Raw genomic sequence first — 27,911 nt, 5'->3', positions numbered from 1 at the left:
TGAGGGAGCTCACACCTGAGAGGCTGAAGGAGCTCATGCCTGTCAGTTCAGCATTTGGGACATTTGGGAGGATGAGGGCAGGAAGATCAGAAATAAGGTCCTCCTTGGTTACTTGGGTAGTTCAAGGCCACTACAGGCTAGAGATCCTGTCTCTAAATAAATAAGTCAAATTAAAAAAGACATCCAGGCCGCCGGGCGTGGTGGCGCACGCCTTTAATCCCAGCACTTGAGAGGCAGAGGCAGGCGGATTTTTGAGTTCGAGGCCAGCCTGGTCTACAGAGTGAGTTCCAGGACAGCCAGGGCTACACAGAGAAACCCTGTCTCGAAAAAAAAAAAAAAAAAAGACATCCAGGGAAGCAGGGAAGCAACGCATAAGGACATAGCTGCGGCAAGTGGAAAGCTGGCAACAAAGTCTATCATTTGTGTTAGAAACCAAGTAAACTGACCTTGACCACCAATCCTAAGAGAATATGTTTACATAAAAAAAAAAAAAAAAAATCACACCAGCGTAGGAGATGGATAATGGAAATGTTGGCAAGGAATCTGCATGAGCAGAGAAAATCCTCCTCTTACTTTGTAACCTGTGAACATGTGACACTAAGTGGTCGGTAAGTCTGTAGGTCTGACATTAAGAAGGACAAGTCACAGACAACATGTCCCCTAGGGCCATAGTGGGTGCCTAACAACCCACCCTCAGCATTCAGTCCAAGTGGAACATCCTAGAATGGATTATACAACAGGGTAAGCCAAGACCGTCAGTACCAGCCATCCTCACCTTTTGAATGCCTTCTTCATTCACACACACCTTTGAGAAGATCTGTTTAAAGATTTTGCTCAGAACAAAGGCAAAGAACCGAATGGCTCCTATGCGCAGTTTGTGGCTCATCTCCTCGAGGATCTCACTGGCTTCCTCTCGGAGGACATCCACGCCTGTCAGCGACTCCCTGGAAAGCTGAAAAGAAGGCAGAGCAGAGATGAGTTCTCAAACACAAACTCCAAACCGACCTCTGTTGGAAATCCAAGACAGCGAATGCTCTCTGTGACAAGACTGACCCAATTCACTAACACAGTAAATGATGCATGGCACTTTTTTTCCTTTGTTAGGCAAAGGTCCTCTATGCCACAGGCTGACCTTGAACTCACTGTCCTCCCACCTCAGCCTACTGATTGCCAGGACTATAATTGCACAGCACCATGTTCAGTGAAAAAGGATTCAATTTAAGAAGGTTTAAAGGCTAGAAATTACAAAAGAATCCACATAGCTCTTGAGAAATGGCAGCCAAGGTTACCTCTGGCACATATACACAGCACAGGAGCCTGCACTCAGCGAGCAGTGCTGCCAGACCCTTCATCTACTCCTTATCTGCCCCAACCTAATCCAGGAAGGAGGACTGGATAGCACTACCTCAGTGCTCCTCCATTTCCTCAGAGCTTATCTCACACAGTGACCCAGCAAACAAAGCACCACATTAGCCCAAGCCACCTAAGGAGCAGTAAGCGACCCAGCAAACAAAGCACCACATTAACCCAAGCCACCTAAGGAGCAGTAAGCAGGAGCCAGGGAGGAAGAGAGGCCAGAGTAACTGCCAGGCGGGAACAACAACGGGGAGGTGAAAGTTCAAGCAAAAACCAGCCGACAGACCGACCGACCGACCGACCGAAAAAAACGCTTTCAAGCCTTGAAATCCCAACACTTGAAGAACCCAGACCTAACCTGAGCTGAAAAATGATTGACTTGTGGCACTTAGGCTCCAGGGGACCACAGAAGCCAGGTGTCACATACTGAGTAGTGCTTTTGTCAGTAACTAACCACATACACTGACGAGAGAGATTCTGCCCAATGACAACAGTGTTGAAAACTTCCCATCACCCAGTGCCAGCAGAGCTGTCATGGACTAGGATCCTAGCTCACCTGATTCAAATGGATGCAGCCCTCAGGATCACCAGCCTGGGAGGACAGAACCCAGTAATCACCCCAGCATGCAATGCTTCATAATGATGAACAACCATGCTATGGCATGTGTACACACTGTGTATTATTCAAGAACACGCCTTCTTATACATGGAGAAGGTTACTGTAAGTCCAGCTAGGGGTGCACCCTTGCAATCTCAGCACTGACGAGTGGAAACAAGAGGACTAGAGACCAGTCTGAGCTCCATGAGACTCTACAGCCCCTTCTCATGCACAGGGAACACCATCACTGTAAAATCATATGCATGCTGCTGGAGATGCAGCTCAGTTGTAGGGCATCTGCCTACCATGTGCAGAACCCTGAATTTCATTCCTAGCATGGCAAAGGAACCCAATCAAAACAAGCAGTATGCTGCTTCCCCAGGGACCCTCTCAGGGACAGACAGAATCACGGTCTTTCTCACTGATTTTCATCTTACATTTTGTTCACCTTGGATCAAGAAGCAATAATAGTTCCACCATATATGCGTACCACCTAGCCTAGGCCTCTGGCCTGTGGAGCTCTCTGGTTCCTAGTTTCACATCAGGATGCCATGGGGCTTCCACATCATGACGTGTCTCTCAGAACCCACCCCATCCCACACAGCCACGCCTAACTGGAGTTAACTCTCTGTAAAACATGCCTTGGGTGCTCTAGGACTGTCCCTGGGTATGCAGCGGTGAGCAAACTTGCTTCATTCATGAAACAGGCTTACCACAGAGAACCGACAGCGTTTCCATGGTGACAACGGCTGAGCGAAGCACAGGGATTAAGGGCGTGGGTCAAGGTCCACATCTAAAGTAAAACCTGAGCAGTGCTCCTGCACCCCATCTGCATGGCACACCCAAGGTGAGCATCAGAGCTTCCCAGTCCCACTGAGCCCCACTCGCCCTGGAGTTCCCTGGATTCCCCAGTTTCTGTCCTCCGTGCTGGTCAGACTGAACCCGTACAGCACTCTACGTGAACCTTCCCTCTGACCTCCTGTTCTGAAAACAAACTGCCCCTCCAAAGTTATGGGCTTCTTGAAAAGCTACCGATACAAGATCCTACAGCCAACATTTGAATGCAGCTGACACAGGGGTGAGACATAGGCACAGGATTCCTCAGAGCTTCTCATAAAGCTTTCATGTGAGGTGTGACAAGATCTATCTGGCTAAAAACTCTCTTTATCCTATTCTCTAGAAAAACCTGGATCTTTGTCAGGTAGAGTTAACTGTTCTTACCTGCTTAATAATATAGTTGATCTCTTCAGAATTGAGAACAATGGACTTGATGTCACCTGGCTTGCAGGGAGTGATTCCCCTATACAAGGGCGGGGTGTAGCACTTCATTGCAAATTTGAAGTCACTGACATGTCTCCTCTCCTCTAACAGATCTTCAAACTCATCCCATTTTTTGAGGTCTTTCTGTGAAGAAGGAAATGAAGGAAAGTAAGGTGCCTAGTGGGAAAGGAAGAATTACTAAGGCTTCCCTCTGCCCCAACAACTGTGCAACAAGTGTTCTAATACTAGGCTCAGACAAAGGAAAGTTGGCGCCAACACCATCTATAATTGGCACCCAATTATTATTACTAGTTATTATTAGACAGGGCCTCAAACTCCCTGTACCAAAAGACAGCCTTGAACTCAATCTTCATCTCTGCATCTTCCCTCCCAGGTGCTGGGGCTCTAGGCCCACGCCACCACGAATGGTGAGCCGGTGGTTTGGTTTGGTTGGACCAGGGATCGAACCTAAGGCCTTGCACAGGCTTCACAAGCACTGCCCCACTGAGCACACGGCCTACTGACCGTCATATTTCTGTTCTGTAAACTCAGTACCACACCTACAAATTCATTTTGTCTGCCTCTATTTAGCTTTAAAAAATAAAAACACGTATTAGAAACCCCAAACTAAGTTGGGTTTGTTGGTACAAGCCTCTCTAGTCCCTGCCCTTCGGAGGTGGGTAAAAAACCAGCATGGTTCAAGGCCAGCCCAGCCTACACAAGACTGTCTCAAAACAAAACAAAGTCAAATAAAACAAGGAGTCTACTCCACCTCCCCCGCTCAGCATTTGTGGGCCCAGCTTGTTGCCATCCACCAAATCCTTGCTCTCCCTTCAGAGAGTAGGGTCCTCTTACAACAATGCTTTCCTGACCAACTAATTAACAATGGTAGGGATGATGGTCACAGTGAGCTCGGGCAGCTGCTAATGCCCGGGCTATTCTGGGAGCTTGACCTGCTGAAGAACAAGCCCCACTGCAAGCTCTGAGCAGCTGCCGTCCATCCACAGGAGTCCCAAGACGCAGGGTCACCTGCCTGCTGGCCGGCCCTCAGCTCCCAAGACGCAGAGACACAGCCTGGTGGGACCTGTGGCTTCCACACTGACTGCCATGCATGTGTATGGCACCATGTCAACATGAGGTACCCAAAGCACTACAGAAACATGTGTGTCTTATTCAAACCGTGGGTCATGCCATGTGTAATTTATCTCTTCTGTTTATTCCTATCCCTTTAGAGTAAATACTGTTTTAAAACAACCTAATTGTTACATTATTACCATGTTTCATAACATCTTCATTTTTTTCAATTACCAAAGTGACTTGAGCTCACTTTAAAATTCAGAAAATGCAGGCAAAGTACAAACAAACAAAAAACAAAAACAAAAAATCTAACTTTATGAGTAACCCCCTAAAGGGGAGACTACTCTAAGGAATGCCTGTCCCTAAGCACAGAGACCCGCCTCTCCACCAGCCGCACACCGAGGCTGCCAACCTGACTTTTGTCATTTACACTTCTTCCATTATTTTGTCTTCCTCTGTTTTAACTTTATTAATCTCACTGTGGCACATTCGGGTTGTATTCCACTATGAAAAGGCACAACTGTTCTTAAAGACAACCACAGAGGATTCAGTGTGAGCCTGCTTAGGCTGGGCCAGCATCTGCTAGTCTTCTTTCCCCTCATCCAATGGTTCTGAAATTTCCTGACTTTGGTATTGAATTCAGTACTCTCTCATCAACAGCAATAAAAAGTCTACCTCCTTCCTCCAATTCAATGACTTTTAAACTGGGGAGTTCCCTCCAACACTTCCCCCCCCCAAAAAAAAAAAACCAACTATACTGGCTCACCTCCTCCAGTCCTCATCTCTTGGCCTTCCACAAATGCTGGGCACACTCATGAATTCCACTGGATTTTGTTGCCGTTTGGTTTCTTTTGTTTGGTTTTGTGGTGCTACAGCATGCAGGCTAGACAAATGCACTCCCCTTGGGTCACTCCCCTTGCCCCACCACAGCTGAGAATAGTCACGTGCTTCCAAATCCACTGCTGGCGCTTCTCCCACCACACTTCTCCAAAGCCTGCCCACTGTTTGGCTTGATTCTACAACCTGATTATTCTCTTGAAATCTTTTTTTGTTTTGTTTTTGTTTTTCAAGACAGGGTTTCTCTGTATAGCACTGGCTGTCCTGGAACTCACTGTAGACCAGGCTGGCCTCAAACTCAGAAATCCACCTGCCTCTGCCTCCCAAGTGCTGGGATTAAAGGCGTGCTCTTGAAATCTTAACTATTAACCGTCATCTCACCTACACCTTGGGCATCACTCCTCCCAACCTCCTTACTGTGGCCTTTGAGACTGTAGAGCATCTTTTCAACGTCTACAGGCCTCACTCTCAGTGAGGCTACCTACACAATAAGCACACGGGCATCCCTGCCTAAATGGTGCCCTAGTCCATCCTCCTGCCCGCCATCACATGCTCAAAACACAGGTTGTTCTTTGCTTTTTAAAATACTTACATGAGTTCCATCTACTTAGAATAAGGCCAAGGTCATTTTCAGAGTCAAGGAAGACCTGCTATGTCTGGCCCCCATCTCTCTTTTTTTTTTTTTTTTGGTTTTTCGAGACAGGGTTTCTCTGTGTAGCTTTGGCTGTCCTGGAACTCACTCTGTAGACCAGGCTAGCCTCGAACTCAGAAATCTGCCTGTCTCTGCCTCCCAAGTGCTGGGATTAAAGGCGTGTGCCACCACCGCCCTGGCCCCCATCTCTTAAGACACAGCTCACTCACTGTTTACTCCCTGGTAAGTAAACTCACTGTGCTATGCTGCCAAGGAAGCCATGCTGCTATCCTCTGACATGTAGGCATCTGTCTGACGGTCCTGCTGCTCTCCTGTACCTACTTCAGCATCATTCCCAAGGGGGCTTTCTGGAGCTCCCCAGACTCACTCACACTTGCACAGGACTCTCTGAGCCTGCTAGTCACATCTACTACATATGTGTTCACACACTGTTCTTGCATATCTATGCATACTAACAATATGTCCAAAGGCAGGACATAACATTAGCACATCCACATCTGGTCATGTTTCTAAGTGCAGCCATCCTAACATAACACATGCTTTTGCTTGTTAGACTTGAAAGCCTTCTTAAACTTTACAGTTCTCCTTAATAAAGTAACAGCTCAAACTTGGGTCTCAGGAAACTACTATTACATAATGTAAGGGCAAGTAAGATCTTAGAAATTTCCTATTCATGCCCTTAGGAGTTAAAAAGGACAATGTCATCATTATTGGGAAACTTGTTGAGAGTGGAATCCAGGACAACTATGAACCCAAATCCAGGGGAGCAGGCAGATGATGGATGGATGGATGGATGGATGGATAGCAAGCTTGACAAATAGATATGACAACTCTCCCACCCCTCTGCCCGTATCCCCTTGTTCCCTAGTCTGTAATGTAAAGTGCACATCTTTTTATGCACTCAAGTCAGCATGACACCTACCACCTGCCCCTCCTATGCAAAGGATTATAACATGCAGGAGCTGTAATTACCGCCAGCAAGCAAACACATTTGAATGGCTACTTACCTAAGAACACAGTGCAAATGATAATCCAGTAGGAAGGTCAGGCTGAAGCGTGTTCCCCACCTCAGGTTGTCTCTTGGGCCCTCCCAGAGCCTCCCTCTCCACTGCTTGCCTTCAGCAAGTGGCCCCTCAGAGCTCTCTGCACCAGCCCTTTGCTAAAGGCTGGGAATGCAGCACTAACAGGGCAAGCAGACACTGCAGAGAGAAACATGCCCTTCAGCAAAGACAGACAAGCTCAGGTGGGAGTGACTCCACTGGCAGGCAGAGTGCTGGTCAGTGACCTCCAGTGGGGCCCAGGCTTTGGCACTCTGTGACAAATGTACTCTCATCAAGGTCAGCTCATACCTTTCTAGCACTGGCCAAGATGCAAAGCAGGACCAGATGATACAGGAGTGCACCCTTCCCTAAGAGGAAACCTCTCCAACAGAGGTAACAGTGCTGTTCAGTAAACACTTAGGAAATGGCGCTGGGTAATACTTACCTTTATTTTGTAGAAAATATGTAAGTGTAATTTTAAGTGACTTAAACTTTGGTTTTCATTAATGGCTGTCTTACCAATAGGCTTACAAATGCCTTGAATCTTTAACCATCAGCCCTGGCCAGCCAGTACAATAACTGTTGTGACCCACCACAGAATGAGCTCGAGGAGATAAAGTAGGCTGTTAATGAGGAAGTACTTCATACTAAGTGGTTCAGGCAATGTTTGCGTTGGGTCCTTGATATTAAAAGTGACCATGAACATTCTGAAGAGACAACACACTTCCTTCCTGTGAGATATAAAGCCATGGTGGTGAAACACAGAAAGCAAGACTAAACAGTGAATCAGAGCAGGAGCCCTTGCCAGGCCAGGTCAGTCTGAGAAGGGATATACAAGTGCCTGGACTGTTCACTGGACTCTCAACATGCAACCAAGCATCTGGATTGTGCATTTGGGACATAGATATGGATGCACACGCACACGTGCACACATACAGTCTCTTTGGAAGAGTGCACTCCTAGCTAGCTTCAGATGCATCCTACCTGCCAAGGACTTGCCAAATCCACATTCTCAGTCACACTCTCCTCTTTTGCTTGGGTACCACATACCTAACTCTACTTGGATGCCTCCCAAACATTTAGGATATAACTGATCCAGATCATGATAATCCACAGCTGACAATCTTACATCCTAGACCCAAAGTGTTTTTCTACCTGACTAAGCCTGCTCCTCCCCTGTATTTCCTATCATTGAGAGATCAACATCTGCCCAGTTGCCAAACCACAGGAACCCAACCGCCTACTTCAGACTGCCCCCACTTTCCTTAGGTCCTGATACAACTGGTTCCCAGTGCCAAGGATCTTCTGCCCTGGATAACCTGTGAATACAATCCTCATGCTTTGTGCTTCCCAGACTCTGTGCACTAGGACAGCTGTCTGTCCTGACTGATCCCTGTGGCTATGCATCACATCCTCCCCACCCTGAGTTTCTTTAGAGTGAAGACCTCACTAATGCAGACAATCATGCCAGAAGCCTAGTAGTTTTCTTAGACTTTCTAGACCATAAACGCAGAGAAAAATTAGTCCTCTATAAAATCCATGAATACCCATGATATGTGAAATAAGACTTATTTATTTTATGTATATGTGCACTGTAGTTGTCTTCAAATATACCAGAAGAGGGCATGGGATCCCAATATAGATGGTTGTGAGCCACCATGTGGTTCCTGGGAATTGAACTCAGGACCTCAATGCTCTTAACCGCTGAATCATCTCTCCAGCCCCAAAATGTGTAGCCCAGGATGGCCTCAAACTCATGATCCTCCTGCCTCTGCCTCCTTCAGCCTTCTGCCTACTGGCGTTGTGACACCACCAGCATGAAATTCTTTCAGACAATACCTTTTGCTTATGTTCTTAACTTTGTCCCCTGCCTTCTCCATCACTCTCTAATCAGTCCCCTGGCAAACAGGCTGTGACTTTCTTACCCTGCAGCAGTCCTCGCCTCCCAGGGACTCAGACTTGGTATCATCTTTTAGGAGACTTCCCCAGTGCCCAAACCAACCTGACGTCTCTTCCCTTGACTCCAACATTTGGTGCTTTAATCGCTGCCCTTATTCATCCCACCTGACCCGACTATGTGTTGGCATTTACTATATCCTGTGCGCTTAGAGGCGAAGCAGTCTTTGGAACGGAGACTAAAACCTGGAGACTGCAGGTACTCCTAGTGTTTGCGTCCTTAGCAATACCTGTATATCACTGAAGAACTACAGATTAGACAGGCTATCGCACAGACAGACAGCGTGTGGTGGAGGAAGTTAGGCAGCCTCAAGTCGCCTACCATGGTCACCAGCTGTGCGGTCACAAGCATTAGCCAGAACCACTGTTACGGGCTGCAGAGCCAGAAATGTACCACCACATGGTGGCACACACCTTTAATCGCAGCCCTCCGAGGCAGGCAGATCTCTTAGCAGAGTCTGAAGCCAAACTGGTGTACAGAGCACATTCCAGCACCCTCAGCTACACAGAGTAAACTCTGTCTCAGGGGAAAAAAAGGCTGCTGTCCAGCCTCCAGAGTGGGGATGCTCACGGCCAATGCCTTACTTATCCACACAGAAAGCTGATGACAATTTCATCATTAAAAAAAAAAAAAAAAAACCAACTCCTTTTATTAACACATACAAGGAAAATTCCAGTCAATTCACAAACCCATTTAAAGGCCAAGAAGCTTAAGTTAGAACTATTAGAACACTCTTCTTTTCCAATGTGCCTGCTTTAGAATAACAAGCTAAAGATGATGAAGAACTGAATAGTGAAGTCAGTGAGAGAGGTTCCAGCCATAGGCTTTAAGGTTCATATCAATCATAAATCTAAATTTCTTATGGAACTTAAGAAGTTTGCCCACATTCCAAATGTTGTGCTAATCTCAAGGTAGGGATACTGGTCTTTGGGGGTCGTTTAATTTGCTCTTTTGTGGTTTTTCCTCTTTGATCTTTCTACACAAGCTAATGCTACACTGGATTCAAATCAGAAAATGGTGTTAAACCAAACCAAACCAAACCAAACCAAGAAGCCAGGCAGTGATAGTGCATGCCTTTAACTCCAGTACTTGGGAGGCAGAGGCAGGCAGATTTCCGNAAAAAAAAAAAAAAAAGAAAGAAAGAAAGAGAAAAGAAAATGGTGTTAATGGGCACAGCATGGAAATACCCTTTGAAAAGCACTATTTGTCAAGAGTGGTGGTGTAGACTATAATCCTGGCTTTCTGAAGGTGAAGGCATGAGGAATGCAAGATCCAGAAAGCCTGGGGTTTCACAGCTAGTGCCAAGCTGGAGAACAAACCAAGAAGATCTTGTTTCAAAAATAATTAAGATTTTTTAAAAAATCTCCTCCAAGGATGGAGAGATGGCACAAGGATTAAGGGTCATTCCTTACAGCACCCACACTGGGGCAGCTCACAATTTGTAACTCAAGTCTCACACCTGGCCTCTGATGCACCAGACACCACGTGGTTGGTGCACATACACACATGCAGGCACACTCATACACATAAAATAAAAATAAGCAAATTCTCACCCCACCCCACCCGTAATTGTGCAATCCCACGGAGTGAAAGCACCCGAAGTCTCCACCTTGATAATTGCTCGTGAATATAAGTGACCAGCACTCCGTTGGAAACCAAACCGGGAAAACCACCAGTTAAAACCAGAAGAGGAAGGAGGGGGTGGGGTGGGGTGTAGAAGGCAAGTTGGACAGAAACCAGTGGCAATGGGAATCCTATTCAGAAACTTGTGCAAACATAACGAATAGAAGACAGTAATTTCCTGAGGTTCCAAGTCTTCCTAAATTAAGAGTTTAAAAAACAAAAAACAAACAAAACAAAACAAAACAAAAAACTCTACGCGCATATTGTAGCCGCATATTTTTTTTCTCTTCCAGGAATACTTGAGGAAGGGGGCTGGGAGGGGGAAGGCGGGAGGTGGAGACCCAAGTCTTCGCGGGCTAGGTCAGGACTACTCAGCAGGCAGAACTCTGCCCACACATCTAATGCTCCCCTCATTGTACTGTGCGGGGGCTCCCGGCCTGACGGGGAGAAGGGGCAGAGGAACCGCCATCGATACAAACTTGTAAAAGCAGACACGTTGACCAAGGCGCAGACACATGGTTGCCGTGGATACCAAGCCATGTATCCAACCCCTGTTCAGACCTGGGTTAGGACCCGCTCTTTGAGACAAGCAAGAGTCGTGGGCAGGGGACAAGGGGATCGGGGGGGGGGGGCTCTGTCCTTCCCGCGACGTCGCCCTGGGCCTTGGTCCCCCGGGCGCCTACCGCATAGAGGAGCACACTGCTAGGGCTGGCAGAGCCGACCGAGAATCGGGAGCTGGAGGAGCTAGGAACGTCCATGGCGCGGCTGCCGTCCCGGGCGGGGCCTGGGCTGGTCTGCTACGCGGCTGTGGTGCAGCCGCTGGGGGCGGTTCTTTCGAACGGGGCGGCTCCCGTCCGCCCAGGACAGTGGCACTCCGTACGGCCTCCGCACGGGACCCCGGGCAGCGCCATCTCAACCAGGCCCGAGGCCGCGCAGGGCCCGTGACGCACGCGCAGAAGCCGCGCCGGAAGCGGAAGTGGTGGGCTGTGTGCCGGATCTGGGGGCGGGGTGGGGTCCGTGCAGGTTCCCATGGCGGCGGAGCACGGTTCGGACTCCGTTGAGCCTCCTGGCTCGGAGGCGCTCCTGGACGCCGTGCTGCGGACCCTCTACGACCTGGGTGAGCGTAGCTCCTGGGAGGAGGCGGCCAAAGGCAGCGAAACGCATCCCGAGGCGGCGGGACCACGGCCCACGTGATCTCCTGGAGCCATGCGGGGCCGGCTCTACCCTGCGGCGCCTCCCTCTCCGGGACCTTCTCCCCCACTTGTTGGCCGACCTTTTGCTCTCCTTCTCACTGTGCGGGAAAATAAAGTCAGAGCTGGTTACTAAAGGCAGGCAGGCCTCTCGCAGGACAGGCACTGGCAGGCTGAAGACTCACGCAGATTGCCTGACTTTTAGAACCAGACTCGTAACAAACGCTGTATTGTGTTTATTTTGCAGCGGTTGCTCAAAATTCACACGATTCAAAAAAAAAAAAAAAAAGCAAGCTTAGAACTTGGAAGAATGTACCAGGTGTACACGTACATTCTTTTTGTGTGTTTCCCTCATTAACTGTCAGAGCAACCCACGTTTGTAAAGGTTCTCCTGAAGAGCTCGAGTCTCAAGGTCTGGGGCCCGATGTCACATTCTGCGCCGAGTTTACTTGTCTGTTTTAGGTTCTCCGTGTCCACGGAGTGGAGGACAGACAACACTTGGCCTCCGACTCTCAGAAGTTTTAAGACTAATTTTTAAAATCCTAGATACTGTTTATGTGCACACATGCAGGAATCCATTACGGTAGTTACTTCCGGCTACCTGGACTCTACCTATTCATTTTTATATCTTTACTGGCAGACTTACATTGGCCACAAGTGCACAGCTAGTGTTCAGAAAGCTCTTGTGCCCATTACTGTAGGTCAGTACTGAGGCTTAGAATCCTGGTTAAAATTTCAGGTTTCTGTTGAGAGTCTGAGCAGAAGAAACAAACTGAAGATGAGAAATTGAGTAGAAAGTAAAGATACTCATATTAAAGCAGTTTAGCTGGATTCCCCTTAAATCCAAAACTGAAGGAAATCAGGAAGGACCCGGACATATACCTGTAACCCTGCAGTGTGTTAAAAAGACGTGCTAGTATAGAAGCAAATGCTTTCAATATAGGTTCTGGGAACTATGGCATTGATAGCGCTAAGGACCGGGTGTGAGGACTAGCGTAATTGTATTACTAAGGGTCAGAGGTGTATACAGCTATCTGGGAGGGAAGGCAGGACTTAGATTTCTGAAAGTGTTGCGAGTGTTTGTGTTTTCCGGTTACTTTATTTATGTATTTATGTGTGGATGTGTCAACCCCACCATGTGCAGTGAGAAAACACCTCCTTACAGGAGTGAGTTCTCTCCTTCCACCGTGTGGGTCCTAGAGATCATGAAGTCATGAGACCTGGCCCTAAGCACTTTGTTTCTTTGTGTACATGAGTGGATGCCTGTGTCTGGGCCACATGCAAAGTGGCATTCCTTCAGTATTGGCATTAACTAAAACTAAGATAATTTTTATTTATTTATTTGTATGTTAAAACGAACAGGAGAGACAGAAGGTGAAACAGAGCAGAAAAGGATCAGAAAGAAGAAAGCAAAGAAGAGAGGCTCGGAGACGATAGAAGATGTGGCCGCAGAACCGCTTCCTCTGCCTGGCTCCCCTGTACAAAGTCAGAAGGAGAGTGCTTCCAGCTTTTTCCAGAAGCTCAGAGAAGAACTGCATTCTGCTCCCGCCGCCCCTTCAGAAGTTCCTGCAGTCTCCCTCTCTCCCCCAAAGAACGGCAGCAAGCTAGTGGAAGTGATAGAGTTTCAAAGCAAAAGTAAAAAGAGAAAACTAAAGTCAGATGAAGATGAGCCGGCAAAGGTAATGGATCAGCTGGCTTATGCCTGTGTGGTACGGGTGCTTCGCTGACCTTAGACTGAACCTGGGGCCCAAGGGCGTCCTTTAGGACCGAGCATTTGATAAATGACTCATAGGACTTAGCATCTGGTTCTTACCCATCATGTAGGCCAACTAAGATTGCCAAACCCGAATCTTCCCCAGAGGAAAGTGGGCACTATAAATCTTGTTAATGTTTGTGCTCAGTGGGTAAATTTATGATGTTAGTCCCTCGAGGCATAGGTATATGGAAACACTCTCATCAGTTTAGTGTTGATTGCTCAGTACTTGGGAGGTAGCCATCTGCAAATCAAGGAGCCAAGGCTGTCTTAACAGTTGCAGGGCTTGCCAGCCATATGACTACATTTCTAGTCCCAGCACTCGGGAGGAGACAGAAGCAGGTGGGTCTCTGAATTCAAGGCCAGCCTGACCTCCCCAAAAGGAAAGGCTTCGGACTTTGATAAAGCCAGGCCTGCTTAGCTACCCTCCTACCTAATAAGTCTTTGGTTATCAGTGTTTAGAAGAAAACCAGTTCTCTCTGCCACGCCTGCTGTGTGCCAGCAGCTATTTTAGGACATAGCATTGTCACAGCTATTCTAGGACAGAACACTTTGCTGACCAAAGTGTACATCAGCCCTTGCTCGTGAACTCACAATCTGATGGGAAAGTGACTGTTTTCCTGTGCAGCACTCTCCTTCAGATAACTTGTAAATCCTATCTCAAATTCACTTTAAGATGAAGTGGTTACTCCCACAAATGGTCTTCTCTGCCTCCCATTTCCTTGCAACAAGAATATACTAATGGATTTTTTAAAATTCATTGCTAAAATCCAGAGATTTAGCCATTCTTTAGCCTTCTTCATGTCCCATAAACCTTTATCTATCAAAAGAAGAAAGAAAAAACAAAAGAGCCAGGCAGTGGTGGCACACTCCTTTAATCCCAGCACTCGGGAGGCAGAGGCAGGCGGATTTCTGAGCTCAAGGCCAGCCTGGTCTACAGAGTGAGTTCTAGGACAGCCAGGGCTACACAGAGAAACCCTGTCTCAAAAAAACCTAAAGAAAAATAAAATAAAATAAAGAAGAGAAAGGAAGGGAGGAAAATGGGATTTGTCTCATTGTCTTAAGGCAGCTGTTAGATTACCACAGAGTGCTACAAAGCAACGGAGAGGCATCACCAGCCTTACAGTTGTAGAGGCCAGAAATCCAAACCCAAGCATGGCAGGGCCGCAGTCCCTTCCAGGACTCAGGACTAGGGAAGCTTCCCTGCCTCTGACCGGGAGGATCTGTGCACCCCTTGGTGGATGGTGGAGTAACTGCAGTCTCTGCAGGACTTCCCCGAAATCTAGGATGTTCCTCACCCCCCCCCCCCCAGAAGATCCCATAAGCAGATTTCTGAGACTAGGGCATGACCACTATCTTTTTGATAGCTACAGGTCAGCAGTGTTGTTCTTCATGGCTGTATGAATGGGTGTTTTGGCTCTCATTTACCACCTTCTTACTGGTTTAAGCAGCATTACTTGAACAGTGATACAGCACTTGCCTGGTATTCGGGAGCTCCAAGGTTCCATACCCAGTACTGCAAAACACAAACAAACCTGTTAGTGTTCTTGAGTCTAAGTGCCATTTCATACCTGGCTTGCTCACAGCTCTTCTTTGGCTCATTAGGATGCCAGGCTGCAGTCACACCTGTTCTTACTTTCCGGATGGATCTAAGTCAGCTTCCTATTCCTGCTTCAGATACTAGCACTGGGACCTGTCATAGCTGCACTAAGGAATGGCCCTTGGCTATCTCCTCCTATTTTAGGAGCTCACAAGAATTTGTCTTTCTTAGTGTGCCCAGTTTGGGGAAGTATGAAAGAAATATTCTTGGTGTTAAACGGGTTTCAAAACTAATACGCTCTGTCTCCGCACTCTTCCTTACTTCCTCATGTCTCTCAGGCCCAGCATCTTCTGTGCTCACTCTTTCTCCCTTCCTAGAGTGGAAGGTTGGTCTGTTAATAGAATGGGGACAGAGCTGGCGACGTGTGAGTCTGGGTTTTCCCATCCATCAGGAACAGAATGCCTGCAGGCTGCAAGGTTGTCTCTCTAACCCCTTCGAGAGTATTTTCCTTGTCCTTGGATTATCTCAGGAACCTCTGTGCATTGAACTTGTTAAACTTGATTATATTTTTCACTTGTCCAAATGTTCTCTGCCCTTTGAGAACGTGTGAGTGAGTGTGTGTATGTATGTGTGCGCTCGTGCGTGTGCATGTGTGTGCAGTGAAGGAGTCAGGAGGTGACCCCTTGAGAAACACCCACACAAGCAAAGGCTGTGGAGTGTCAGCATTGCAGCCTGAGACTGGGATGCCAAGCAAAGGGGGAGACTTCAGTAGGTGAGGCCAACAGGTAGCCGTGCTATAGCTGTACAGTTGCCGCCAGCGGCCACGGGCTCCTGGGTTCCTGAAAGGAAAGCTGGGGATGAATGGGAAGGACGGTAAGAGAAATAACGAGCCAAGACAAGTTCTGGGCTGGAAACTGGGAGGCACGGATAGGAAAACAGTTAAATTCTGGTGTCTTCTCTGTGTCTCTCTCTGTGTCTTTCTCTCTGTCCTCTATGGTCCTTTATCTAGTGTTAGGTGAAATGCGCCAGGGGTTGAGGGGATAAAAGCTTGGGGAAAAAAAGAACCCAGAAAGTAGCAAAGACCAGCTGTAGCGACCTCAGTGTAGAGCTGTGCAGAGTAGACCTCAGTGTAGAGCTGTGCAGAGTAGACCTCAGTGTAGAGCTGTGCAGAGTAGGAGGTTTGATCGCGGGTACCTTCCAGCGAAAGGGAGGAGGAGGAGGAGGAGTGGGTACTTTGTTTCTAAAAGCTCTCTGTGTTTGCAGAGACTGCAGTTGGGATATACCCCTGTGGTTTTCAGCAGCAGGGTTTTGTTTTCCCAAATTTTGGGGCTATTTCGTTTATTAAAAGGTTGAGCAACTGGACAAATTATGGATAGAAATGGAGAAGCTTGGGAATCAAAAAATGGAAGAAAAAAAATGGCAAGAAACAGGAGAACAAATAGGTGCATTCCCAGTGACTGAACCAGAGAGACGGAGTTTCTTCTAGGTAGAAAGAGAAAAGGAACTGTGTCAAAGGGCAGTCAAGCCACAGAAATGGAAAAGCAGGAGGGTGGTTAGATGAGACAGCCCTTTTCAGGGGACAGGGTTAAACCCCCATTACATGTTGACCAACAGCATTTCCCATAGTTATAACAGCCTATGCCTGCTAATGGAGATAATCCACAAGGTTAAGATGAAGTGGAATGGTGTCCTGTAGAAATGAAGGACCTAAAACATGTTAAAGAGGCGATGATGTCTTCTGGGGTGCACTCCCCCTTTGGGAAACAAACTCTAAATAGTTGTGCTACTCAAAATAGAATTATTCACAAGACTGGAGGAGACTGGTAACATTTGTGCTAGAGGCTGGTCCTCGGTTGCAGTTGTTGTCATGGTGGAGAGAAGATGCCAGGGAGACCAACTCGGACATTCCTTTCTGGTTCTCTCTTGAAGATAGCTGAGGGGGAAGAACATAGTTGGGAGTAAGACCTGGTCTTGAGAGATATTTGGTGTTGCTGTTTAATAATAAAACTTACCTGTCTTAAGTCTAAGTCACTTTGCTGTGGTAGCTGATCTGTTTGAGTTCCTCTAAGGCCAGAAAACTTCAGTCTCTGGTGTTTAGTACCTCATAGTAAAACAGTGGGGGATTAAGTAAAGTAGCCTTTGTTCTGTCTCTGCAGGAACTGCATGGCTCTAACTTCTAGCCTGCTAGTTGAAGCTACAGGAAGAAAAGGGACACTTTGAAAAGTGATTTTAGCCTTTATTTCTAAGTTCTTCAGTTCTCTAAAAAGTTTCTACAAAAATTCTCTCTAAAAAGTTCTCTGCTCTCTTCTTCTAATCTTGCTTTCTCCTCCTGTTCTGAGGTAACAGTAATAATGCTCTCAGTGCCCTTCCTCCCAGTGCTGCGCCCGCCAATGTAATCTTTCCTAGCTCTTGTACCTTTTCAAGGAGAATAGGTCACATGGTTTATCCAAGCATTCCCCCCCTTTTTTAATACAGAAGTTCACTAGATGTTCAAACATAAATTGAAATCATAAATTGAACAAGAAGTTTACAACAGAGACTGTGCATCTGGACATCCATTAGGAGTGATTATCTGGCTAAACATTCATTATCTGTCCACTCGTTCAACAGGTTCATCGAAAGTTAAAAACCATAATTTTTGTGACTAAGTTTATATATAGGAAAAGCATATTATTATTAAGCAGGAATCTTTCCTAACGTAATCTTCTCGGCCTTGTCTAAAGAAGTGAAACAGATTTGCAGTCCATGGCAGAGCCGACTCAGGAAGATTACCTGCTAGCTTTTAGCTTCTCCTAGATGGCTCCCAACAAGAAGATGCTAGGCAGAAGATGGCCTAATCGGCCATCACTGGGGATTAGAGGCCCCTTGGTCTGGCAAACTTTATATGACCCAGCACAAGGCAAGGCCTGGGCCAAGTAGTAGGAGTGGGTGGGTAGGGGAGCAGAGGTGGGGGAGAGAGGTATAGGAAACTTTCGGGATAGCATTTGAAATGTAAATAAAGAAAATAATAATAAAAAAAAAAAAAAAAGATGCTAGGAATTTGGAACAGCACGTTGTAGTGAGGGAGGGACAAGTTGATCGGTGAACATTGCTCTGGTGATATACAAGAACAGGTTCACAGTGCCGTTTAGTAGGTTTAAGAGCTTGGGACAAAGTTGAAGACCCAGGAAAGAAGTCCACATCATTTACAAAAGTTATACAAGGCTCAGGGAAGCCTTCAATGATTTTTTTTTTAAACAAAGATTAGTTTCAACTGTGAACAAAGCCATATCAGACCTGATGTGAAACAAGTGCTAATTGAGGCCTTGGGATTGAAAAATGCAAATATGGAATTCACAAAGGTTGTTGGGCCATTAAAGGCGAGGGTAGCACCCATTGAAGAGTGGATACAGGAGACCACCAACATTGATTCTAGTGTGTTTAATGCCACCATGATTGGGCAAGCTGTAGCTAAAGGTTCAAGATCTCAAAATATAATATTTTAACTGTGGGATATATGTTCATTTACAACAAAATTATGAAAAAGCTGATACAAGTCTCAGATCTCAAAGTCCACAGAGCTTTAGTTGTGGAAAATAGGATCATTTGCAACAAAATTGTGAACAATGCATCTCTAAGGGCAATAGTTTTTCTAGATATAAACCAAAAAGAAATCCTAGGTTTCCAGGAGTGTATAGATGGTGTGGCAAGGGCTGCCATTGAACCAGTTAATCCAAGAGAGATAGCCAAGGCAATTTCTTGCTATTGGGGAAAAAAATGGATAAATTGGGGGGAGGGGGCTAGCTCAAGGTCCTGCAGTAAAACATAGAAGCTAAGAAAACCACCTCAACCAAGTATTCCAGATCTAACGCATGCTGATGTAGACAGTACTGCTCTAGACTTGGCCAAGGATAAACATCTTAACACTATCCCCCAAAATTCAGAGTTATAAAATAGCCACTGGAGTTTATGGTTCTTTGCCGTCAGGGACAGTAAGGATGATCTTAGGAAGGGAGAGTTTAACTTCACAAGGATTCATTGTGCATCCAGGAATTATAGATGATTTCAAAGGAGAAATTGAAGTAATGGCTTATGTAAAAAGAGAGACGCAGGCTAACACAGGTGGTAGGGCTGCTCAGCTGTTAGTTTCCCTATATCAGGGCAAAGCTGCTCAGAGTTAAGATCGGGAGGGTTTGGAAGTACAGGAAAACGTGTATTATGGTGAAAAATTGTTAATGATAGGAAGACCAAAATTAAAGTTGCAAGTGAATAACATTGAAATAAGAAGTTGGGTGGGTATGGGTATGAGCTGTATTATATTATCATTTCACAAAAACCTTGGAATTCAGAGTGGCCACTTCACATAGTTTGTACCCAGTTTCTTGGAATTGAAAACATTATCTCAGGTAAAACAAAGTCTGTGATGAGCTAAGTCTGTGGGGCCAGAAGGGAACACTGAGGCCTTGTGTGGCTGACATAGCCTTGAACTTATGGGAATGAGATTTATTACAGCAGTGGGGAACTCAGATTAACATGCCCTCAATACCAGTGACAAACCCTAAAACAAGGGTCGAAATGGAAGATGCTTCTGGGAACAGTGTTGAAAAATGTCATCCAGAACAACCACAGAGTGTAGGTTGTGGGAAAAAAAAAGACACAACAGGGACTGAGTTTTCAAATTTATGGGGGGGGGGGCAGATATTGCTGAAATTATTTATCAGTAGCCTTATCCTTAAAATGGTTGACTAATGGGTTGGAGAAATGGCTCAGTGGTTAATAGCACTTGACTGCTCTTCCAGAGGCCCTAAGTTCAGTTCCCAGCAACCACATGATAGCGCACAACCATCTGTAATGGGTTCAGATTCCATCTTCCAACGTGCAGAGACAGAGCATTTGTATACGTGAAGTAACACAGATAAATACAACTTTAAAACTAACAAGCCTGCGTGGGCAGAACGGTGTCCCTGAGGAAAGGAGAGATTACAGCACTTGAGCAATTGGTACAAAGTGCGGCTGGAGGCTGAGCATATAGGAGAGTTTACCAGCCCATGGCATTCCTCTGTATTTGTTATAAAAAAATAAATTGAGGAAATGGAGAATGTTAGCAGATTTGAGAGCTGTGAATAGAGTATTCCAACCAATGAGTCCATTACAACCTGGAATTCCTTTACCTTCTCTATTACCTACGGCATGGCCTATGATAATTGATTTAAAAGACTACTTTTTTTTACTATTCCTTTGCAAGAGCAGGATAAGGAAGAAATTGCCTTCACAGTGCCTTGAGGAAATGGAGAATGTTAGCAGATTTGAGAGCTGTGAATAGAGTATTCCAACCAATGAGTCCATTACAACCTGGAATTCCTTTACCTTCTCTATTACCTACGGCATGGCCTATGATAATTGATTTAAAAGACTACTTTTTTTTACTATTCCTTTGCAAGAGCAGGATAAGGAAGAAATTGCCTTCACAGTGCCTACATATAATAATGTTCAACCTGTAAAGGGTATCAGTGGAAACTACTTCCACAAGGAATGTTAAATAGTCCAACTCTGTCAATATTTTGTGCAACAACCACTAGGAGTCATTTGTAGGCAATTTCCTCAATCCATTATTTACCATTACATACGTGATATTTTGTTGGCTGATTCTGATGCTTGAGAGAAAATGTTTGGTGAAACAAAGAATTTTGCCTTGTTGGGGTTTGCAGATTGCTTTTGAAAAAGTACAGAAAGGAGATCTATCCACTATCTAGGTTATAAAATAAGTCTAACAAAAAGTTTAACCACAGAAGGTACAGAATGGGAGATGTTAATTGGCTACAGCCCACCATTGGATTAATTACTAAAGAGCTAAATAATTTGTTTCAAACATTACAAGGAGATTCCGACTTAGACAGCTAACAAAGGAAGCAGAGAGTCAACTTCAGTAGAAAAGAGACTTCAAGATTCATGTGTGGATCACATAGATCCCAAATTGGAGACTGTATTTTGGTTATTTTGCCTTCAAGTCATTCTTCTACTGGGCTCATTATGCAAAGGAAAGATAGTATTTTAGAATGAATCTTATTAGCATACAAACAAAGTAAAAAATGAAAGACATATAGAAAAGGTTTCTGACTTAATCATAAGAGCAAGAGAGCCTGCTTTTTCTGACCTCATTAAACACTGTGTTGTTTGTAGCTGCTTTTGGAAAAATCCAAAAGGGTTGACCGAGTAGGTTTTAAAGAAGGATGGTGTGAGCTATAAAGTCAGGACCCCAGCGTAGACTAATGGTGCCAGTTAACTTTCAGTAAAGAGTGAAGACCTCCCCTCCCCAGAGTAGACCAGGAGTGCTCTGTTAACTTTCAGTTCTCTAAACATTAGCAAGAAAGGAACAACAACAGCATCTGAGAGACACTGAGTAAAAGAAAAAACTGGAATCAAGTCAGTTTGTATACTATAAGGATGTGTTAACATCAGAATGGAAGTCAGCAAATGTTTTGTGTTGGGAATGTGGATTTGTTTGTATTTCCATGGGGAATGAAAAGCTGTGCATACCACCAAAACGAATAAAGCTCAGAGCTGAGCGGGAGAGGTCTTCTGAAAACATTGGACCAGCCACTGACTTCTCCTGCCAGTGACCATTAGTACCTAACCACTAACCGGCCTATGAGGAGGACTTTGTTCTCCTGTGGTACTGAGCCATCCACAGCGCAGCGACAGTGGGCACCATGGCCACTTGGCCACAGAAGCAGCTTGGTAGGGCACCATGGCCAGGAACACCACCATCGAGGCGGTAAAGCGCAAGATCCAGGTTCTGCAGCAGCAGGCTGATGATGCAGAGGAGAGGGCCGAGCACCTCCAGCGGGAAGTGGAGGGAGAAAGGTGGGCCCGGGAGCAGGCCGAAGCTGAGGTGGCCTCCTTGAACCACAGGATCCAGGAGCTGGACCGTGCCCAGGAGCACCTTGCCACTGCTTTGCAGAAGCTGGAGGAAGCAGAGAAGGCTGCTGATGAGAGTGAGAGAGGTATGAAGGTGATTGAAGATCGGGCTCTAAAAGATGAAGAAAAGATGGAACTCCAGGAAATCCAGCTAAAGGAGGCAAAGCACATTGCAGAAGAGGCATACAGGAAGTATGAAGAAGTGGCTCGTAAGTTGGAGATTATTGAAGGAGACTTGGAACGCACGGAGGAACGTGCAGAGCTGGCAGAGTCCCGTTGCCGAGAGATGGATGAGCAGATCAGACTGATGGACCAGAACCTGAAGTGTCTGAGTGCTGCTAAAGAAAAGTACTCTTAAAAAGAAGACAAATATAAAGAAATAAAGATTCTTACTGATATACTCAAGGAGGCAGAGACCCATGCTGAGTTTGCTGAAAGATCAGTAGCCAAACTGGAGAAGACCATTGATGACTTGGAAGATAAACTGAAGTGCACCAAAGAGGAGCATCTCTGTACACAGAGGATGCTAGACCAGACCCTGCTGGACCTGAACGAGATGTAGACCTCCCCCATCCCTGCCCTGCAGCTGCTCCTCCCTCTGACCTTGACTCCGCTGGAGGCCAGCCTCCTGAAGCTGACCTTGACACTGAGGGCTGATCTTTTTAACTGAAGGCTGCTTTCCCTCCTGCCACCCCCTCTACCCCTCTTGTCTTTTTCACAAAACTGTATCAGCCTCTTCCCAGAGTTCCAGCTGGAGGGGCTGAACATCTTTGGGAACAATATTTAAGGGAATGTGAGCACAATGCAGTGTCTTCAATGCAGTTGTGATATACACATTGTGATTACTTTTTGTCTTAGCAACCATTTTTAACATTCCAAGCACTTCTGCCGCTTGGAGCAGCACATTGGATACTGTCTCACCATGGAGGAGAAACCCAGAATTGGGCCTGCCTTCCTGAGAGCCAGCAGAGCCCAGGCAGGCTCCTGTGGGAGACCTCAGTGCTCTGCACCAAGTCTTAGCCAAACAACAGGGGGATTCTAGAAAGTTAGCCAAAAACAAAAAACTGTTCCGGGCTGTGAAAGTTTTCAGCTTTGGTTTCTTTGAACAACTTTACACTTATTTTTATTTTGTACTTTTTCCATCAGATGTGACCAAATAAGACATTGAGACGGCTGAGACAGCCCCACCTCCCAGGGCCTCATGCATGTTAGGCAAGCATGCTACCTTTCAGCCCCAGCCCTGAGCCCAAACTTGTCGCAGCTCTACCCCTTTCCTAACTGCTCAAAGATGGATCATGCCGCCCTTTAGTGTTGTGGTGACCTCTTAGAGGTCACCTGCCCCCAAGGGAGTCAGAGAAAGGAAAATTATGTTTGTACCACTGATTTAGCCACATGAACATCATCTCATCACCCTTTCCTGAAGCTGTGGTCTCTAAAGCGCCATCTCATTGTGCTTTGTATCAGTCAGTGCTGGAGAAATCTTGAATAGCTTATGTGTAAAAAAGGAAAAAAAAAAACGTTTTAGATTTTTATATTATTTTGAAATTTTGGGGGGTTGGGTTAGCTTGGCCAAGCCATTGGCTGTGAGGATTCTTTGCAGTCTGTGGCCTAGTGGTGTGCTGATCTTTCAAGTGTCCCCACCCAATTGCCATGTTCAGGTGGTTTCTTCTCGGCCTGTTAGGTGGGTACCCTGCAGATTCCTGGCTTGTTTGTACTCTCCTCCGACCGGGGAAAGAGAACCCCGTAGTGCAACTGTTTTGATACTGAATATTGACAAGTGACATTTTGAAATAAAGAACCAGTCCCTCCACGATCAGGAAAAAAAAAAAAAAAAAAAAAAACCGTGTTAAATACCAAATCCTGCATGCCCATGTCGGGGCTACAGGCTCAGAGCTGGGGTAGAGAGTCAGCACCATTACTGAGGAAATATAAAAGGTTCAGGAAGTGGTGCCTACATGGCAGGGAGAGGATACGTGTTGCTGCTGGGCTCTGTCTCAGTTGTCAGTATGCTCCTGAGAGACCTGAAAGATCCCAGCAGACGTCTGTGAACCCTGGAAAGAATGGAGAAGCAATCTGACAGCAGTAGTAGCAGGGCTACAGGGACACCGGGGTAGCTTCAAGGCTGCAGACTTAGAAGCCACAGCAAATGGGGAGTGTAGTGGGATTTATCTGGTGTGCCTGGGCTTTATAAGGTTCCCTAGTTGCTAGCCAACTGGCCCTTTAAGAGTTCTTAGCTCTTAGAACTGCTTGACCCTATGACCTACAGTGTTGGTTACCTCAAAAAAATCGAGCAGAGGTTTCGAAAGGGGATTGAATTAGCCAAGTGAGAGGAAAAGGCAATTGGTGCAGAAAATATTGTTAGGAGACAGTTCAGCCAAGAGAAGCTGAGCTGAGCTGAGCAGAAGGCTACAACAGTCGTTAGTTTGGAGCTGTTGGTATTGGGAAAACTGGGAGAAGGGATTTTTGGGAAACTGAGGGAGGAATGGTTGGGAGAAAACTGGGAGGAACAGTTGGGAAATAAATTAGATTTAGAGGACTTTCCTTCTCTCTCTCTCTCCCTTCCTCTCTCCCTCCTTTACATTCCTTTCTCTCCAATCTCTTAGAGGAGTTAGAGGGTAGGAAAGAGAAGAACCCACACAGTAGCAAAGACCAGGCAGGAGTTGGTCTGATTCATGTTTTTAGGATGCTGACCCTGGGTGGCAAATGAATTATAATCCACAAAGTGAGTGATGGGTTCCACTCAGCAGTCTGGGTTTGAAATGGAGTGGCCTGGACTGGAGCTTAGGGAACAAATGAAAAAGCCTGTCCTTTAATGGGAGTACAGCTCCCTGAGAGGAGGGCAGAGTCAGTGGGGTTGTCCCCTGCACCCCTCTCAAGCTGCTTGGTCTCCACTGTTACTCCCCTAGGAATTAGAGGCCCCTTGATGACCTAGATGAAATGGGCCAAAGCAAGGCATGGTTGTGTGCACTTTCCCAGACTGCTCTAGGAGCTGCCCCTGCTATTGGCATTGCTCCCCATGTGCCTGTGCTTGTTCCTATCCACAGACCCCTCTTGCACACACCAGGCATGTCCCTGTGCATGTACCCCTGCTGTCATGGAGGTGTGTGCTGATGGGGCCTGTGCTTCTCAGTGTACAGCACTGTAGGCAGAACTTGACCCTGGCCATTCAGATAAAGGGTTGTAGATGTGACCCCAGGCTCCCTGGCTTCCAGGCCATGTACTTAGTTGCTACTTAGAAATGGAATACAGGCTATATGGATTCTTTGGCCTTTGATAAGACCAGTGGGAGGAGTTGGAGGCATCTCCAGACCTGAAGACACCTCCTCAGGTCACTGCTAAAAGGTCCTGACAGCAGAGTGCTTATCTAGTGCACCCACTTCATTCTGAGTTCCCTTGGGGTCAGGTTTTAGGAAGAGAGTCATCTGATTGATGCACTTTACACTGGCCAAAGTGAGCAAGTCTTATCCTGATTTTTATTACGTATTATTTATTTGTGCAGGTGGTAGTGGGCACTACAGTGCACATGTATGGAGACTACAGTGCACATGTATGGAGGTCAGAGGGCAACTCAGGGGACAGCTCTCTCCTTTCACAGTGTCAGACCCTGGGGAATACACCCAGGTCACTGGGCTCTGTGGGAAGTATGTTACCCAAAGCCGAATCAACTCATTACTCCACTGATAATTTTTTCTTGGGGACAACAGAAGGGTTGTTTCGTTTTGTTTTGTTTCCAAGGCAGGCTGACTATGTACCTCTGACTGTCTTGGAACTCATTGTATAGAACAACTAGTCTGAAACTCCGAGAGGTCCTCCTGCCTCTGCCTCTCAAGTGCTGGGATTACAGGCCTGCAGTTACAGCTGGCAATTTTGTCTTTTTTAAGTCAAATTCACACAGAAGAAAATGATCTGGGGCAACTCAGTGGGCCACAGACAGGTTCATTGAGCCAGGAGCTCAGCTCCCATATGGAGAAGAAAGCAGGGGACATGGGATTTACATTGTGATTGGATATCCTGCCTACACAGGGCAGGAACTGTGCCCTGAGAAAGCAGGACAGCCACTTTAGCTGGTCCCATTGTCCACCAACATCTTTCCTAGAGGCTGTGTGGAATTTACAGCTCTTGTTGCTGTGACAGATGGGCCCTAGGACTAGATGGTGACTATTGTTGGCCAAATGTTTTTGTCTTTAACAGTGGTCTCCCTACGTCTCCGGCATCTGGGGAGTCTTGTGCTTTCTCTTTTAAATGCCAATTCCCCCTGCGGGATGGAGCCACTGCTTGTCCTCTGTGACTGGTCTGTTTCACAGTGCCCTCGGGTTCTTCATGACATGGTATATGTCATGTTCTGCTGTCTTCTTTATTGTGTGTGAGGTTAGCACTCTGCCACTGAGCTATACCTTAACCCAGGGTTTCCCCTCTTAAAGCTGAGTGTAAGCCACATTTTAACCTGTTCATCTGTTAGCACACATCTGGGTTGCCCTCGTAGCTGTTGTGAACATTGGTGTACAGATACCATTGCAAGCCCCGGCAGACTTTGTCCTTGCTGTTCTGAGGAGGTGACACACTTTGCCCATTGCTGCTGCTCCTTTAGCATTTCTGCCTAGAGTATAAGGGTTTCGGTTTCTCAACATCTTCTCCAATACTTAATATTTTCTGTTTGGTTTTTTATTTTTATCTCATACACATACACATGTAGGTGCTGGGTTGTTTGTTTTGAGACAGAATTTCGTGGTGTAGCCCAGACTGGCCTCAAGGAAGTAGCCACTTCCCTGCCTCTTTTCTCCTGGGATTACAGGTATGTGCTACTGTTCCTGGCTAATTGGTAGTTTCTAATAGGAATTTGTTTTCTTTGCAGAATAAAACAAAGGTCCTTGAAAAAGATGTGGATATTCAGGAATTTAACCTAGAAAAGGTAAGCATTTGAGGTAGCTTTTAGTTCCTCTTTAAGGCTTTCATTAGAGTTAATTATGAACTGACAGCTTTAATGCGGCACTAGCCTTCTGCAGAGTCTTGTCTCCAGGCAGGAAAGTTAGAAAGGCGGGAACATGTGTCCACGGTGCCCCAAGTTACTAAGATGTCTGAGAAAAGGGCAGGAAGGAGTCAGCCACTGAGAGTGGGAGCTGCTAACTGCCTCTTCCAGAAACAGTTGCGTCTGACTTGTGTGGGCAGCGTGTTTGGAGAGGCGCTTTCTTCCAAGTGGCTGCCCCTCTGGCACTGGGCTGGTGGAGAGTATCCAGGAGCATGCAGTTAGAGTACAGGGTGCCGCCTGACTCCCAGCTCTGGCACAGCTCATGCAGAGATAGTCCATTGCTTCAGCTGTGAGCGGGAACAAGGAGGCAGTACTGAGAGCGGCAGTCCAAGAGCCTGGCGGTGTTTCCTCGGCTGCAGCAGCTCTGTGGGCCCGAGCGGCTGAGAGGCTGCGGGCAGGCTGACACTCTGGGTCTGACTGCTGTGATTCCCCAGGCTCGTCTGGAAGTTCACCGCTTTGGGATCACGGGCTATGGCAAAGGAAAAGAAAGAGTCCTGGAGCGGGAGCGGGCTATCATGCTGGGAGCTAAGGTGAGTAGGGGGCTGCCACTGTGACCAGGCGGGGGTGGGGGGCAGCCCAGGGGCCCGGAACTGCTCTTTTATTATTGCAGAATAGAAACTGATGATGTCGTTATTCCTTCCTTTCAGCCTCCCAAGAATACTTACGTGAACTACAAGGTTTTGCAGAAACAAATCAAAGAGAAGAAGATCGCAGTGGAAGAAGAAAAGAGAGCGGTAGGTGTGGCCTGGCTGCCCCAGCTCAGGGGCTGCCTGCTGGCGCTCCCTCTCAGCTTGCCGAGCAGTCAGAACACCAGCATTGCCCCATATATGCCCTCCCCACCCCCTTATCTCAGCCAAGCTCATCCGGCCTGCTGAGGCATCCGGCCCAGTCATGGGTAAGGCAAGGCTGGCCTTGAGGCAGTGGGTCATTGGCATTGCCACAGTGTCTGTCGGTTGGTGCCGAGCTTTGGCTGTCTTCCAGGGGCCATGGCAGTGAGGGAAGCTACAGCCAAGTCCTTGGGGTTTTGTAAGAGTCTCACTATGTAGCTAGCTGACTTAAAATTGTCAGTCTTGTGCCTCTGCCTTCTTTTTTTTTTTTTTTTTTT

At 46.6% G+C, this 27,911-nt stretch overlaps 2 protein-coding genes and 1 pseudogene across 3 annotated transcripts in view; 2 read left to right on the top strand and 1 right to left on the bottom strand.

Annotated features, from left to right (window-relative positions):
* Positions 1–11,431, bottom strand: part of Gnpat (glyceronephosphate O-acyltransferase) — a 25,544-nt gene extending 14,113 nt beyond the window's left edge. Inside the window, exons 1-3 of the mRNA XM_021219949.2 lie at positions 11,084–11,431; positions 3,176–3,358; positions 776–952 (exon numbers count right to left, since the gene is read on the bottom strand). Of these exons, the coding sequence (XP_021075608.1) occupies positions 776–952; positions 3,176–3,358; positions 11,084–11,158 (435 nt within the window). The 5' untranslated portion in view covers positions 11,159–11,431. The remainder of the gene's footprint in view (positions 1–775; positions 953–3,175; positions 3,359–11,083) is intronic.
* Positions 11,399–27,911, top strand: part of C20H1orf131 (chromosome 20 C1orf131 homolog) — an 18,616-nt gene continuing 2,103 nt past the window's right edge. The window contains exons 1-5 of the mRNA XM_021219950.2: positions 11,399–11,517; positions 12,953–13,269; positions 26,633–26,689; positions 27,241–27,336; positions 27,454–27,540. Coding sequence (XP_021075609.1) covers positions 11,430–11,517; positions 12,953–13,269; positions 26,633–26,689; positions 27,241–27,336; positions 27,454–27,540 — 645 coding nt within the window. The 5' untranslated portion in view covers positions 11,399–11,429. The remainder of the gene's footprint in view (positions 11,518–12,952; positions 13,270–26,632; positions 26,690–27,240; positions 27,337–27,453; positions 27,541–27,911) is intronic.
* Positions 21,599–23,230, top strand: LOC110337188 (annotated as a pseudogene). Its single transcript, XR_003842629.1, has one exon. The product of XR_003842629.1 is annotated as a tropomyosin alpha-3 chain pseudogene (transcript).

This window comes from Mus pahari, chromosome 20 (genome assembly GCF_900095145.1).
Source record: "Mus pahari chromosome 20, PAHARI_EIJ_v1.1, whole genome shotgun sequence".
In the NCBI taxonomy this organism is placed as follows: domain Eukaryota; kingdom Metazoa; phylum Chordata; class Mammalia; order Rodentia; family Muridae; genus Mus; species Mus pahari.
This window is presented reverse-complemented; position numbering and strand designations above follow the sequence as displayed.